At 36.1% G+C, this 16,884-nt stretch overlaps 1 protein-coding gene across 3 annotated transcripts in view; it reads left to right on the top strand.

The window, feature by feature from the left end:
- The window catches only part of SPATA6 (spermatogenesis associated 6), a 151,605-nt gene that overhangs the window by 59,203 nt on the left and 75,518 nt on the right, over positions 1 to 16,884 (top strand). For all 3 annotated transcript variants that reach the window (XM_086716921.1, XM_086716920.1, XM_086716922.1), the window contains exons 6-8: positions 2,596 to 2,676; positions 7,396 to 7,689; positions 13,002 to 13,089. In XM_086716921.1, the coding sequence (XP_086573047.1) occupies positions 2,596 to 2,676; positions 7,396 to 7,689; positions 13,002 to 13,089 (463 nt within the window). The remainder of the gene's footprint in view (positions 1 to 2,595; positions 2,677 to 7,395; positions 7,690 to 13,001; positions 13,090 to 16,884) is intronic.

Here is a 16,884-nt window from a genome sequence, read left to right as displayed (position 1 = left end):
CAAGAGCCCAGAGGAGCCCAGAGAATAGTTATTTCTGATCAGGAACAGGGCTAAACTTCTAATCAAGGAACTTCTAACATTTTCCTGGCTGGATTTTAGAATTTCAGTGGGCCAGTGATTCCTGTTTGCCTCTTGTTTTCTCCTTTTGTTAATAAGAATATCTGTAGTGGTTATCCTATGCCTGCTGTACATGTGTATTTTGGGTATATGTGGGGCAGACATCTTGTCTCTTTGGTTCACAAGTCTTCCAACTGTGAGGGACTGTATTGTCAGAACTGCTCTTAAAGAACCACATCTGTGGAGGTTGAATAAGGACTTGACTTAGATGCCAACATCCTGGATTTCAAGCTGAAGTTGTAAAAGGATGAGACTTTGCTTTGCTTTGCTTGCTTTCTTTCCCTTTTCTTTTTTTCTTTTTTCTTTATAGGGCATGAGTTTAGTTTACACATGAAAGGAGTCTAAGTAACTTGTGGTCAGAGGGTAGACTGGTGGTTTTAAAATAAGTCCACCATGGGGCACCCGGGTGGCATCTGACTTCGGTTCAGGTCATGATCTCATGGTTTGTGGGTTTGAGCCCCGTGTCAGGCTCTGTGCTGATAGCTCAGAGCCTGGATCCTGCTTCAGATTCTGTGTCTCCCTCCCTCTGTGTCCCTCCCCTGCTCATACTCTGTCTCTCTTTCTCTCAAAAATAAATAAAAACATTAAAAATGAAATAAGGGGCGCCTGGGTGGCTCAGTTGGTTAAGTGCCTGACTTTGGCTCAGGTTGTGATCTCACCATTTGTGAGTTTGAGCCCTGTGTCGTGCTCCATGCTGATAGCTGAGAGCCTGGAGCCTGCTTCTGACTCTGTGTCTCCTCTCTCTGCCCCTTCCCCGCTCGCTCTGTCTCTCTTTCTCTCTCTCTTTCTCAAAAATAAACAAACATTTAAAAATTTTTTAAAAAATGAAATAAAATATGTCCACAAATGTTTGATATTCCTCCGCTGAAAAGGAAGTCTAACTCCTTTGTCCTTGAGTGTGGGCTGTACTTCAGGGCTGTAATGAATACAATGAGATAGATGTGACAGTGTTAGACTTAGGTGAGTAAGTCATAATAACAATTGTGGCTTTCTCCTTGCTTTGCTTTGGGAGAACTTAGCTGCCGTGTCATGAAGACACTCAGGATGTTTACGTGTTGAGGAGCTGAGTCCTCTTGCTAAAAACTAGAAAAGAACTGAGGCCTCCAGCCAACAGCTGTGTGAATGAGCCTTCTTAGGAAGCAGATCCTCTTGCCCCCGGTAAACCTTCAGATAACGGCAGCCCAAACATCTTGACTGCAATCTCATGAGAGATTTTGAGCCAAGAACCACCCAGTTCAGCTTCTGCCAGATTCCTGACCCATAGAAAGTATGTGAAATAATAAGCACGTACATTCGTTATAAACTACTAAGTAATATGCAGTGTAGCAATAGATAACTAATAAATAGGCATGGTGGGCATCATTAATAAAAGAGGATTGCAGAAAAACAATCATTTGGTTAATTGTCAGGCAACTCATATTTACCTTTTCTGTAATGTGTGATGTTTGAAATTCTCAAGTTAGTAGGTCAAAGGCTGGGTTTGTAGAGGACGAATATCTGACTTCTACATTAGAATGAAGTTGCACTGGGCATACACAATATCTTTTCATGTTTTGGTGAATGTGTGATTTGTGTGCTTCCAAATATTTCAGCAGGTGCTTTGTGACTGTTCCTTTGAATTTTACCATTTGTCTCCACTTATTTCAAAACAGCGTTAAAGCTGATATTTGAAATGTTGCGAGCAATAGAAGCCAGATTCATTCATAGATCTGAATGTAACTCATACATTAAGGGGAGAAATGTTGGCGGAGTTGGTAGAGACTTATCTCTCTTCTGTTTCAAGAACTGCATATCTACAAGGTGTAATTTTTTTTAACATGAGGAGAGTGTCCAAAGTATTTTTTTTAAGTTTATTTATTTTGAAAAGGAGAGAGAGAGAGAGAGAGAGCACAAGCAGGAGGAGGAGGAGGGAGCGGCAGAGAGATAGAGGAGAGGGAGAATCCCAAGCATTGCAAGCTAATAGCACAGAGCCCCAGTGCGGGGCTGGATCTCACGAACAATGAGGTCAGGACCTGAGCCGAAATCAAGAGTCAGATGCTTAACCAACTAACCCACCTAAGCGCCACCAAAGTACTTCTTGATTGTGTAGTTAAGTAAGTTAATTTGTAAAAGTAAAAAGAGCTCAAATCCATTAAGTGTTTTTATATATTTCTGACTTTAGTATTATTGTATCATAGTTTAAAAATCTTAGAATAATTTGACAGGGAAATACTGGAAAATGGAAAAAGCATTCTGTTTTACATAAAGGTAATATAATCACTTGTAAGGGAATCATCAGCAATGAAACTGTTACTTGCTAACATTTAGCATCACTGTGTTGTCTTTAGTTTTAGTAGGAAGGTCAAACTAACAAATGAAGCGGCTAAGTCTTGATAAGTGTTTGTTACTTCAGGTCATGGTTTTATCACTAATAGTTCTATTTTTTCAGAAATTGAAATAATTAATAATACCTTTTTTTATTATTATTTTTTTACTCAGGGAATTGCTCCAAAGCTGGAATTTTCTACGACCTCAGTGATAACTGAATGTCTGATAAGCTCGAGGAAGTGCCGCACTCAGGTTCAAATCTTTTATTTATTTATTTATTTATAAATTTTTTTTAAACGTTTATTCATTTCTTTTGAGAGACAGAGAGAGACAAAGTGTGAGAAGGGGAGGGCCAGAGAGAGAGACACACACACAGAATACAAAGCAGGCTCTGAGCTCGCCAAGCTGTCAGCACAGAGCCTGACACGGAGCTCGAACTCACAAACCGTGAGATCATGACCTGAGCCAAAGTCAGACACTTAACCCACTGAGCCACCCAGGCGCCCTTCAAATCATTTATTTAAATTATTTAATGGTTTAACTTATTTGTTGATAGTTATGGGCATTTGAGAGAATTATGCTTTCATTTTGACCGTAGCTCATTTCATTTTTTTGGGTCAATCTGGAGTGTAAGCAAAACAATTATCAAAGGTATTTAGCAGTTCAGTTGCATCTTAAATGTAAGAGTGAAGAGTTTGGTATACATGATAGGCAGTGCCACGATGCAATTATCATTTGTAATGCCATGGGCCTTTTTTTTTTTTTAATGCAAAGAAATCAGTCTGCCAGAGAGATGTTGAGATCAAGAAGCCTTACAGAGAGCTAGATGGGAGGCTTCTATAAATCTTATAGGAGTTACAGATGACTGCAAAAAGTTCAGAGGATTCTTTTTAGCAAATGTGACCAGAGGTTTTCATGCGGGGATATTGGTGTTTAGTAAGTATGGTTTCCTGAGTCTCTCTCATTCCTTAAATGATTCTTGCTCAGTTTGGTGGCCACACTGATGGTATCAGACTAAGGGAAGCTTGGACACTTCACCCTAAGTACCTTGTGTATTTGTAAAAACTGCCTTTAGTCAACTAAGTTATATGGACCTGGTATTTCATTCCAGTCTAACTTTTCACTGAGTCCCCAAGATCATCTTACTGCCTTGTCCACAAATTATCTAATAATGTCTAGGCATCACTCATATGCAGTTGCATTATGATTAGGTAACAATGAACAGCCTGTGATGGATGAGGAGCCAGGAGCATATAAAGCCCTGAGGATCCAAACGAGGCAGGACTGGGCCCATGGTGGCAAGAGCGGAGTGTTAATTTACTGTACTCTCAGTTTTAGAGTAAATTTGCTAAGGATGATAACTGTGATGTAAGCTAAGAAGGTAAAGCATGGTTTATATGAAATTATTAAGGGGCTCATTCTTACGTTGTTTGACAAGATACATAGTATGGCTATAGTTATTTGTCTCTGAAATGCAGCTAGTAGAGATCTAACAACCTATGCTTGCCAGATGCAGAGATGTTACTGACTTGTTTTGAGATATGTACTGTGCATTTTTGTAAATTGTTAAAAATGTTTTACCCGGACTCAGACAAATTTTTTCTCTCCTCATCGGGGTCTGCCCTTCTGGTGGGTGGGTAGAAAAGTATGAAGTAGAGCATATGCTCAGAAAGGTACACACGTTCTAAGTGTACAGCTTGGTGAAGAGTCCTTTCTAAATGTAAAATTATCCCCCCAATAGGACTTTCATCAGACTTAGGAATTAACATTTTCCTCCGTGAAGTTTTTTAACTTGCCATTTTTTAACTTGCTATTTTTTTAACTTGCTATTTCAGTGTTTGTCATTTGTTATTCATTGAACAGATATAATAGGATAGGCTTCAGTGTCAGACATTGTTTAAGAAAATATGCCTCAGAATCAGATCTGGGTTCAAGTTCCTCATCAGGCTGCCTTAAATATTAAATTAGAGAATATATGCAGTGTGTCTGGCACATAACATATAACTAAATAATTTAGTGACTGTTACTGAAGTTTTTTTAAAGATAATTGGGAGGGAAGACAATAGGTAAAATAAAAGATAGAAAACATTGTCTGGTAGGCACAACAGAGTATATACTTACACATTAAAATTTTGAATGTTACCAGCCAGGATTTTAATCTTACTTGCCCTTATTTGAAAATGTGATAAATCTACTTTTAAAAAACTGAATATTGGTTAAAATTAAAATTTTAATGGCTGTAAAGCAGCATTTTCAGGTTCAAACATAAGAATAAGACAAACCATTTTGGTTTTTAAGAGAGAATGAGTGAAAGAAACTATAAAATTATTTAAGTTTACAAATACTTGTAATGATCTCTATTCCTTTTGGCACATTATTTTCAAATTGATGTGTTGTCACCAGTTGAATGGATTGAAAAAATTAAGCATATTATTGTGAATTTCTGAAATAAAACTAGTTTTCTACTTACACTTTTTACTTACTAAAGGTAGACTTTATTATGAATTAGTTAAATGTCAGTAGTAGTTTTATTAATATGTGTGTTAGTCTGCTATATCGGATAGGTTTTGCTGTGTAAAAAGCAACGCTAACTTGGTGGCTTAAAATAAAATGTTTCTCACAGTTCTGTGTATTGGTTGAGTGGTTCTTTTGGTTTGAACTGGCAAGGCTGGGGCTGACTGATCTAGGATAGCTTCACTCTGTCTGGCAGTTGGCTGAGTTTCTGGTCTGGGAAGGGCTTTATGTTCCTGGTAATTGGCTTGATTTTAGCCGGAATCGTGGCCACAATACTTTCATCTTCTAGTAGCCTAATTTTGGCTCATTCACATGGAGGCAGGATGGTTGTCAAAAAGGAGTAAAAGACTTGAGCACTTTTCAAGACTCTCCTTATGTCACATGCTATTACCCTGTTGGTCAGAGGGACCCACTGTGTTAACAGCATATAACAACCACTATTTTCAGCTCTACTGGGAAGGAACAGGATGCATTCAGGATTGGATAGAGTTAGACAGCATGTATCTGTACTAGATATATCTTAGTTTATAACTTCCTCTGCTAGTATTCAACATTCGTAAACTGTAACCAAGAAAGATGAGGTTAGTTATTTTAGATTTGATATAATCAAAGCAACTTTATAGCACTGTTGAAAGAGATGATTATGGTTCATCTGTGTCTGGAGGTAAGAGATATTAAAAACGTGTGAAGATTTGAAGAAAAGAGTCCAGGGAGTGAGGAGGTGATGAGGGCAAGTAGCAGATTCAGCGAGAATAAAAGAAGTACCATGAGCAAAAGTAGTTTTGGTCAGCAAGGGATTTCAGAGTTTGGAATGCAGTGGATCTGCACAATGACGAAATCTAAGATGAGGTGAGTAAAAGTAATTAAAGCTGCGAAACCGAAGTCTGAGTCCAAGGTCTTGGAAATCTTCACTACTTGAACATTTTATTAAACCTCAAAGGTCCTTGCCTGTGCTAACATTCCTGCTTCTGTGCATCAGTGTGATGTCATAGAGATGGATGAAATGTGATAAGGTAGAAAAATTCTGAATGACTTGTTGAAGTCATTGAACAAGGTGGGAGAAGGTGGGAGCATATTAATAGCTGCAGAAGGAAGATGAAGAAATAATCGGATGGTGCTGGTTTGTATGAAACCCATGGGCTTATTTTTCCAGTTGGAAAAATACATTTTTTTCCTGTTTACTTTTTAAAAATATTTGACTCTTCCCTTCTATGTCACATTTGTATTTTATTAGAATAAATACCCTTAACGAGCAGGGAAGGGAGGGGTTGAGAAAGTAGAGAGGGAGGTAGGATTGATAGGTTTTTAAAATGATTAAAGTTAGAAATACAAAGATTCTCTCACTGTCCATTTTCTCTAATGTTGGAAATCTTATAATTCTAGATAATGAGTCAAGAGGTCTTATGTTATTTACTAGTAATCCAAATTTTAAGGCACTTATAAGGCAGGGACTAAATGAAATGTTATCCTAATAACACAAAAAAGTTTGGAAATATAACATTTGTTTTTAAAAACTTAGACTGCTAACCAATTTTACTAGCAGAATACTAGTCATTAACATTTATATGTGTCTTTCATGTCTTCTTACATTTATAAAAATATGGAATCAGAATTAAGGTGGAATGACTATTGGTCATTAAATTGTAAAGTTTTGGTTTGAAAGAGATCTTAAAATACTAATCATCTTGTATAATCCAAACAATACATTTCATGAAAACATGTATAAAGCTCTTTTTCAGATGTTTACATTATACGTATGTATATAATCATAGCAGTATAAGTGAAACTTATTTTATGTTTTCTCCATAAAGATGTCATAAGCAACTAATTAGCCATGCGTATTTGTAACATTACTAAAGAGAGTCCTCTTAAACTATATAGTCAGTTACTTGGATACTTTTTTTTTAAACTTTTTTTTTTTCAACATTTTATTTATTTTTGGGACAGAGAGAGACAGAGCATGAACGGGGGAGGGGCAGAGAGAGAGGGAGACACAGAATCGGAAACAGGCTCCAGGCTCTGAGCCATCAGCCCAGAGCCTGACGCGGGACTCGAACTCACGGACCGCGAGATCGTGACCTGGCTGAAGTCGGACGCTTAACCGACTGCGCCACCCAGGCGCCCCATGGATACTTTTAATTATAAATGATAAACCAATGTTTACATTCATTTTTTAATATACTGAAAACTAATTTTTCTGACCTTGTTTCTTAGATTTTTCAAATGATTAAATATTGGACTTGCTAGACTTAATACCATATACTTTATTAACTACTAGACAAAGAGTTATCTAGGATAGATAGGAAAGACTAATCTAGTTGGCTTTGATAGATTATATGTGCTTTAAATTAATTTTTAAATTTTTTTCCTACCTGTAGTTTATATATAGATAGATATATCTACATATATTTCTACATATGTCTTCTGCCTAAGTTAACTTTTATTTCGTATATTTAGGATAAATTTATTTACCATACGGCTCCAGTTGAAAAATCACACGGCAGACTGCAAAGCAGAACATCAAGATCACAGAAGAAAAAATCCAAGTCACCTGAGAGAAATAAATATTGCATAAATGCAAAAAACTACGAACAGCCTACAATTTCTTCAAAATCACACTCTCCATCTCCCTACACAAAAAGACGCATGTGTGAGCTATCTGAAGACACCAGGCGGCGGCTGGCCCATTTAAATCTGGGACCCTATGAATTCAAAAAAGAAACAGATAAACCTCCATTTGTGATTAGACATGTATGTGTTCTCTTAAACATTTCCATTGGAAACTGATCTAATCTATTCTTTCACTAAAATATTATTCTTGAAACTTCTTTCACTTCTACCTTCTATTAATAATTTTTTTTTCCTGAACTGTTAGCCTGGCAATCTAAAATGGAAAATTAGCTTAGAGTAAAAGAACATTCTTTTGTCAGTCTTTAAACCTGACAGAGATCAAGTTCCATTATGAATGCCATGTTAAGTCTTTTAAGTACCCATTTCCTTTCTTCTTATACACTGGACAGTGTAATAACTCTACAAATTGAACTTAGATATAATTGACATTAGGACTAAAATGGCAGAGGAGGGTGTTAAAAGAGGACCAACTTTTCTTTATGAAAAAAGAAGACTCCCTTTTTCTAGCCTTTTTGAAAATTATAATGGCAAGTAAGTTCCCTTTGATATTATGTCCCTTGGATAAACCTTATATAATGGATCTTTGAAGCAAATCATTATTTGATGAGGATGGGAAGGCCTTTGAAAGTGAAGAGAGTTAACTTAGGATTGTATAGTTCTAATCTTTCCACACAGAAGCCTTTTGATATGGTTTAAGCTTAGAACTTGTGTTCATGTGACAGTTAAGTAGACTTTGGCTAATTTTAAGTCTGTAATATTTCAGAATATGTAATAAAGGACCTTCTTAGAATTCTCATAGTTTCTTGAATTTTTGCAAAGAATTTTTATCTTTTTTTTTTTTTTTAATTTTTTTTTTTTTAACGTTTATTTATTTTTGAGACACAGAGAGACAGGGCATGAACGGGGGAGGGTCAGAGAGAGAGACACACAGAATCCGAAACAGGCTCCAGGCTCTGAGCTGTCAGCACAGAGCCCGACGCGGGGCTCGAACTCACGGACCGCGAGATCATGACCTGAGCCGAAGTCGGACGCTTAACCGACTGAGCCACCCAGGCGCCCCAAGAATTTTTATCTTAAAAGTGTTTCTTTAACAAAGACCTACAAATTAATAAAAATTACTCATAAATATATCTAATAACAGTAAGAACATTAAGCTTTAAGTGCCTGTAGAAGCAAAATGCCTTTTGGGATTATATATAAAGTTATCTCTTTTCTTTAAAAATGTTTATTAATTTTTGAGAGAGGGAGAGAAAGAGAGAGCACGGACAGGGAAGGGGCAGAGAGGAAGAGTGAGGGGGAGGAGAGGGAGAATCCCACGCAGTCTCTGTGCTGTCAGCACAAGAGTCTGATACAGGGCTCGGACTCAAGAATCGTGAAGTCATGACCTGAGCCAAAATCAAGAGTTGGACGTTTAACCGTCTGAGCCACCTCAGTGTGCCTAAAGTTATTTCTGACTTTAATTCATTTTTTTAAATTCTAATATGTAAATATAAATGTAAATATGCTCCTTTGATGGTCTAGTGGGTTTTTTAAAAGTACACCACCTGAAAGGTTAGTTTTTTGTGTGTGACATCTAAAAAAAAAATTAAGTGAATTACATTTAAGCAACATTTCATAGGGGCGCCTGGGTGGCGCAGTCGGTTAAGCATCCGACTTCAACCAGGTCACGATCTCGCGGTCCGTGAGTTCCAGCCCCGCGTCAGGCTCTGGGCTGATGGCTCAGAGCCTGGAGCCTGTTTCCGATTCTGTGTCTCCCTCTCTCTCTGCCCCTCCCCCGTTCATGCTCTGTCTCTCTCTGTCCCAAAAATAAATAAACTTTAAAAAAATAAAATAAAATAAATAAATAAATAAGCAACATTTCATTCCATTTTTATATTTTGACTATGAATCCTTTATTCTTTTAAACTTACAGATTTAAAAAAATTTTTTTAATGTTTATATTTATTTTTGAGACAGAGACAGAGCATGAGCGGGGGAGGGACAGAGAGAGAGAGGGAGACACAGAATCCTAAGCAGGCTCCAGGCTCTGAGCTGTCAGCACAGAGCCTGATGCGGGGCTCGAACCCACGAACCGTGAGATTATGACCTGAGCCGAAGTCGGACGCTCAACCAACTGAGCCACCCAGGCGCCCCAATGTAACAGATTTTTTAAATTTTACAATGGTTACTTTTAAATGCAAATATTTTATTGAGATGATTGTGATGACATTTGTCTTATTTCTATAGGATTTGTTTATAGGTTCTGGTCACATTTTTTGTTATTTTTTGAACAATATCCAGATAAGATTTATTTACTTGTTTGATGGCAGTTTCAGAAAACCTTTAATTTTATGACTGCTTACAGTTGTAAATTATTTTGAAAAGAAAGGATATATTAAATTCTAATCTGAAGGAGGGGCACCTGGGTGGCTCAGTCGGTTAAACGGCCCACTTTGGCTCAGGTCACGATCTCATGGTCCGTGAGTTCGAGCCCCGCGTCAGGCTCTGTACTGACAGCTCAGAGCCTGGAGCCTGTTTCAGATTCTGTGTCTCCCTCTCTCTCTGACCCTCCCCCGTTCATGCTCTGTCTCTCTCTGTCTCAAAAATAAATAAACGTTAAGAAAAAAATTAAAAAAAATTCTAATCTGAAGGAATAGTAGCATTTTAATTAAAATGCCTATGTACAAAGATAACCAGTAATATTTATTGGGAGTTAGCCACAAAACAAAATTGTTTAGGGAAATAACTGCTCTTAAAATGCTTACTAAATTATTGTTTTCCACATCAGTGTTCAAAATGGAATAATCCTAATCCTGCTTGGTATAAACTTTAATGTTTTTATTTAAGAGATTTCCCTTGCAGCTTTTCAATAGACAGGAAAAAAATGCATACTTCTACGCCTAAAGTTAGAAAATTGCTTACATTATTATATAGGAAACTGGAGTTTTCCAGTTGTGTTTGCATAGAGATGTCTCTTTTCCCCCATAACCATTTATGATTTTAAAAGCACTTAACCGGAGTGCCAGGGTGGCTCAGTCAGTTAAGCATCTGACTTCAGTTCACGTCATGATCTTACAGTTCATGGATTCGAGTCCCACGTGCTGACAGCTCAGAGCCTGGAGCCTGCTTCGGGTTCTGTGTCTCCCTCTCTCTCTGCCCCTCCCCTGCTCACACTCTGTCTCTGTCTCTCTCTCTCTCTCAAAAATAAAACATTAAAATAAATAAATAAATAAAAGCATTTAACAAATTGATAACATTTTAATTTCATACATGCACATGTAAAAAGTTAATACTTTTAGAAAAGACATTCTAGTTTTACATACATTGTGTGAAAAATAGTCATGAAGAGTAAGGGGCAGTTTCAAGAAAGCAACTAACATGCTCCCAAACTAACTGGCACAACCATTCCAGAAAAGTTAAATGGAATTATTTTCTTTTTCATTTATACAGAATAGGATCTTTTTTTTTTCTGTTGTGGTCAAATACTTGTAACATAAAATTTACCATTTCAACCATTTTAAAGTATATGATTTAGTGGCATTAAATGCATTCATATTGTGCAACTGTCACTCCTATCTAGTTCCAGAACTTTTTCATCATCCCAAACAGAAACCCTGTACTCATTAAGTATTCACTCACCATTTCTCCCTTTCCTCAGCCCCTGGCAGCCATTAATCTACTTTCTATCAGGAAGTGGATTTTCCTCTTCTGTCATTTCACCTAAGTGGAATCCTACAAAATGTAGACTTTTCTGTCTGGCTTTTTCCATTTAGCACAGTGTTTTCTTTCATTCATGGTATAGCATGTGTCAGTACTTGATCCTTTTTTGGTCGACTAATATTTCATCGTATGGACATGTACTGCATTTTGTTTATCTGGTCATCTGTTGATGGATGGGCTTTTTTCACCTTTGGGTTATGTGCATAGTGCTTCTAGGCATGTTAATACACAAGCTTCAACTTGAGTACCTGTTTTAGTGCCTATTGTTTTAATACCTAGGAGTGGAATTGCTGGGTCACATGGTATGTGCTATGCATGTTTCTAACTTGTTGAGAAATTGTCAAACTGTTTTCCACAGTGGCGGTCCCATTTTACCTTGTCCCCAGCAGTGTTTCAGGCTTTACTTTATCCACCTTCTCACTAACACTTATTATTTTGTTTTGTTTTCTTTTTATTATAGCCATCCTAGGTGGTGTGGAGAGGTCTCTCATTGTGGGTTTTTTTTTTTTTCTCATTGTGGTTTTGATTTGCATTTGCTGATAAGTAATGATCTTGAGCATCTTTTCATGTGCTTGTTAGGCATTTCTGTATTTCCTTTGGAGAAACATTCATTCAGGTCCTTTGTCCATTTTTAATTGGGTTGTTTATCTTTTTGTTGTTGAATTGTAAATTTTCTTTATATATTAGGATTCTAGATACTTACATAATTTATAAATATTTGTCTTTTCACTCTCCTTTTTAAAAACTAATTTTTTTTAGATTATGGTAAGATATACACAATATAAAATTTACTATTTTAATCATTTTTAAGTGATTAAGTGAAACTGTATTCCTACCTTAACATATACTCCTTAGTTTGTGGAAAAGATTTGGGAAGCACCATAGTTAAAACTCAAGTATAACTCAGTGGTGTTAAGTACGTTTATATCATGAAGTAGTATCTTTCACTATGATTTTGATTTGCATTTCCCTAATGATTAGTGATATCGAACATTTTTTCTTGTGTTTATTGGTCATTTGTGTATCTTTTGGAGAAATGTGTATTTAACTTCTCTGCTCACTTTTTAATTGAGGGTTTTTTTTAAGTTGTAGAAGTTTCGTCATATATTTTGGATATTAATGCCTTAATAGATAATTATTTGCAAGTTATTTTTATTCCAAGGGTTGCTTTTCACTTTCTTAATATCGTCCCTTTAATGTACTAAGTTTTTAATTTTGATGAATAGAGCTATCTTTTTTATTATTTACATCACTCTGACTTTTTTATTCTTCATTAGAAAACATGCTTAACTGTTATTAACTGTAGGCTATGAAGCACTCCGCATGCTGGGCTCTGAACACAGCCGAATAATGACACTGTTTGGATTCAACATCTATATAAGTAGCAAATGTGGCAAATTTTTAAATGTGGCAAAATAGATTCCTCTTTTTGTAACTTTGTAATGGAAAGCCACCTACACAATGGGGTAGTGGGCATTTTAACTATAAATCTGTTCATTTGAAAGTAGACTCAGTATATAATTAGAGATTTCTGAAGTTTAATTTCAATTTTATTTAAACATGAACAGCAAAATACTCAACTAAGCTCTGGCTTTGGGATATGCCTGAACCATAGGCACTATCACATTAACCTGACGACTAATAGTCTATGTACTTGAGTTGATTTTCTGGTGCCATGAGACTGGAAGAACATTTAAGTTCTTTTTGACTTTATGAAATCCTTCTTCTTCTAGGTCGACCCTCCAAGTCCCAGGGCTGATGCTTTATTTGGTTCTTCGGGCAGAGACTGTGAAAGAGATGGATGGTCCAGGATGCACAATGGTAAGCTAAAAGTTATTTCTCTTCATTGCTTTACTTGCCTTGGCTACAGTCAAGCCTTTAACTTGACGTCAGTGAACTAAAATAGAATCTTTGCTGTATTATTAGGTAGTAAGGCATATGCTACTTTTTTTACAACTTGTGGGACATCCATATAGGTACTTTAAAAATAATAGAATTTTTGTGCTGCTATAAACTAATCTCTCTCTTTGAGATTCAACATACAGAGTAGCATATTAAAGACTAACACCTTTTAGTGGAAAAAAAAACAACTTGATTTTGTTTTGCTCAACAATTTCTAAAATTATTTGACTATGGAACTATTTTCCTATCTTAACATATACCCCTTAGTTTGTAGAAAAGATTTGGGAAGCACCATAGTAAAAAGTTCAAGGTTATGGGTTTTAGACATAAAATTACACATATATTTGAATACTTGCTCTGTCACTTATTTATAGATTGGGCATTCTTGAACAAATCATTTTAACTACTTTGATAATCAGTATATTAAAGAATGAAGAGGGGCGCCTGGGTGGCTCAGTCGGTTAAGCATCTGACTTTGGCTCAGGTCATGATCTCATGGTTTGTGGGTTTCAGCCCTGCATTGGGCTCTGTGCTGACAGCTCAGAGCCTGGAGCCTGCTTCAGAATCTGTGTCTCCCTTTCTCTCTGCCCCTCCCTGGCTCATGCTGTGTTTCTCTGTCCTCCCAAAAATAAATAAATAAAAACATTAAAAAAAAAAAAAAAGTGAAGATAACCCAGTAAATGTGACCATGTAAAATGCCCTAGCACACAGGCCTTAGTAAATTTCAGCTGTCAATATAATAATTATTTATTATTATATTTATGAAGAGATAATGTCTTTTATGTTTAATTTATAAGAATCTTTTTTATTGTAGGCCCTGGTTCTATGGGTTAGATAAATTACTACTTAAGTTCAATGTGATAATGAAGATGACTTTTAGGAAGAAGATTAAATAGTATTTTATAATTAGGGATATTTGAGTGTCATATCTATAGTCATTGACTGGTCGGTCAGCAACATTCCCCAGCAGCCTTTAAGTGAATTCATTACACACTGAGGAAGGCATAGAAAAAGAAAAATGAGACAGAGTGAAAAAAAACACAATCATAACTTATAGTGAGCTCCCATCTCTTTCTGTTTCTAAACTGTAGTGTACAATCTCTCTCTCTCTCTTTCCCTTTTTAATGTTGAAATGAAACATTCTTCTCTGAGAACATGCAGAATTTGTGCTCATTTATTTAGCTTTTTTAGCGTTAACAGGGAGATAGATGTGGTAATCAATAAGTCTTTTATTACCATGGTAGCAGATTATATGAAATTAGGAACAGATGTTATAATTTGTTTCCCCTCTTGGAAGAAATTTATGGCCATGGAAAATAAGGTTTAAGAAAATCGAAAATAACTCCAATGTAGATGTTTCTTTGGAAGATGTTTTTAGAATGCACTGAAGCGTCTGATGTCTCTTGACAATTATAATATATTTGCCAGCAGAACTGTTAAAGTTTCAGTAACTTTTGATCGACGCAGCCAGCTACCTATGTGAAGTACAATCAGAGAGGTCATTAGTGAGGTCCGCATTTTTTCCTTTAACTTTCTATTTAGACATAATTTCAGACTTAAAGAAAAGTTGAAATAATATAAAAGATCCCCATTATACCTTTCAGAATCCTCAAATGCTAATATTTGCTTTCCCTCTTCCTCTCTAGCTCCTTCCCCTCCCTGCCTCCATATCTGTATGTATGTTTGTGTATTAACTTTCTTTTGACAAGTACACTGCTATGGACAGAATTGTGTCCCTCCAAGATTTTTATGCTGAAACTCTAACCCTAAATGTGCTGGTATTTGGAGATAGGGCCTTTGGAAGGTAATTACATTTAGATAAGGTTAGGAGGTTGGGGCTTTCATGATAGGATCAATGCCCTTATAAGAAGAGAAACCAGAGATCTTGCTTTTTCTCTCTGCCTTGTGAGGACACAGGCAGTAGGTAGATGGCTACCTTCAAGCCAGAGCCAGAGCTCTTCATGGAACCTGACTGCACTGGCACCTGGATTTCAGACTTCCAGCCTCCAGAACGGAGAGATAGATGTCTGTCGTGTAATCCCTTTGGTCTGTGGCATTTTGTTATGGCAGCCCGAGGAGACTAATACAGATATTATCTTATGTGATGCAATTATGAAAAGCAGAAAATTAACAGTGATATAATAATAATAATAATAATAATAATAATAATAGGCTAATCTATAAACCTAAGTCACATTTGGCCGCTTGTGCTAATAATATCTTTATAGCAAAAGAAATTCCACGTCACGCATGGCCTTAAGTCGCCGTGTGTCTTTAGTTTTCTTTAAAATGGATCAGTTCTTTAATCTTTTTTTGTGTTTGACATTGATAATTTTGAAGAGTTCAGGACAGTTATTTGATAGAATGTCTCTCAATTTGGGTTTGTTTGATTTTTCCTCATGATTAGATTTAGGTTATTCATTCCCCCGAGAATACAACAGAAGCGATGCGTGCAACATGCCAGGAAGTATGTCACATTGCTTTGTTACTGGTGATATTCATTTGCTTACTTAATTAAGATGGGGTCTGCTAGATTTCTCTGTCACAAAGGTGCTATTTCTTCTCTTAGTAATTAATGGGGAGATACTCTGAGACTATTACATCCTGTTACTCCTCAACTTTGACCCCTGTAGCATATACTGATGATTCTTGCTTGAAATAATTTATTACTGGAAAGTTTGCCAAACAGTGATTTTTAAAAATTCTATTCTTTGTACATTTATTACTTGTCTTTTAAAGAAAGGGTTTTTCCATTTCATTTCTCTGCTTTAAAGTCCCTATTCTTTTGACTGCCTTTTTTTTTTCCCCTTTCTGACAATTGAGTGGTTGTGTTTTGGGGTCTCATCCACTATTTAAATACATGTGGGAATTTCTTATGATAGAGTCTCTTAAGAAAGAGTGAATTTTCACTAATGACTAGTATTACTTTAATGGAAATTCTTAAACATTTTCTTGCCAAATTATCTTGCCTAAAAATTTTTAAGTTTTTATAGGATACCATTTCACCGCCATTACTATTTTAGTCATCATAATAATTGCGTGAGGATGAATTTAACTATATTTGATCAAGAAAAATGACAGAGAGGCCTGGACAGGTTAAGTGGCTTATTAAAGAGTTCCAGAACAGCCCTGGTCAGTCTGGGGTCCAGGGCTTCTCACCACAACTTCCTTCCTCCCACCCTCCTACTACTTTCTCTACTTACACTCAGGTGTTTAGTTTTGTTTTTAAGATACATTTTTCAAGCACATTTTTTCTTTCTTTGGCATTTCCATAGTGGATCATTCTAATTGTAATTTGTGCAGTCCCTTTGAAGAGATGCAACATGTCTTGTGCTGCAAGAATGTTTATAAGCTTTATCCAATCATTGATGTTTTTGAAAAGGAAATTGAAGGCATCATCCTGGTCCCTTTTTTATTTGCTTGGAATTTGAAAAGACGTTAGATTCTGTCTCCTCCTTGGAGGAAACTTCTCTTATTACCTTCATTTGAAGATTCTTTTCTGAGTTTCATTTCTACCTAAAATTGTAATCCTTTATGAGCTTTCACTAATCCCTAGGTTTGATGGTTTTTGTTTGTAAAATAAATTGGAAATTACATTCCAAATCCTAATATGTCATAATTTGAATAGATAGCAATAAATGGTAACATTTTACTGTTCTGAGTAAAATAGCATATCATCATGTTTATACTTATTAACAAAATATTTTGTTTTGT

The sequence above is a fragment of the Puma concolor genome, chromosome C1 (assembly GCF_028749965.1).
Source record: "Puma concolor isolate L17-30 chromosome C1, mPumCon1.1.hap2, whole genome shotgun sequence".
Lineage (NCBI taxonomy): Eukaryota > Metazoa > Chordata > Mammalia > Carnivora > Felidae > Puma > Puma concolor.
The sequence above is the reverse complement of the archived record's forward strand: the minus strand, read 5'-3'. Positions and strand labels throughout refer to the sequence as shown.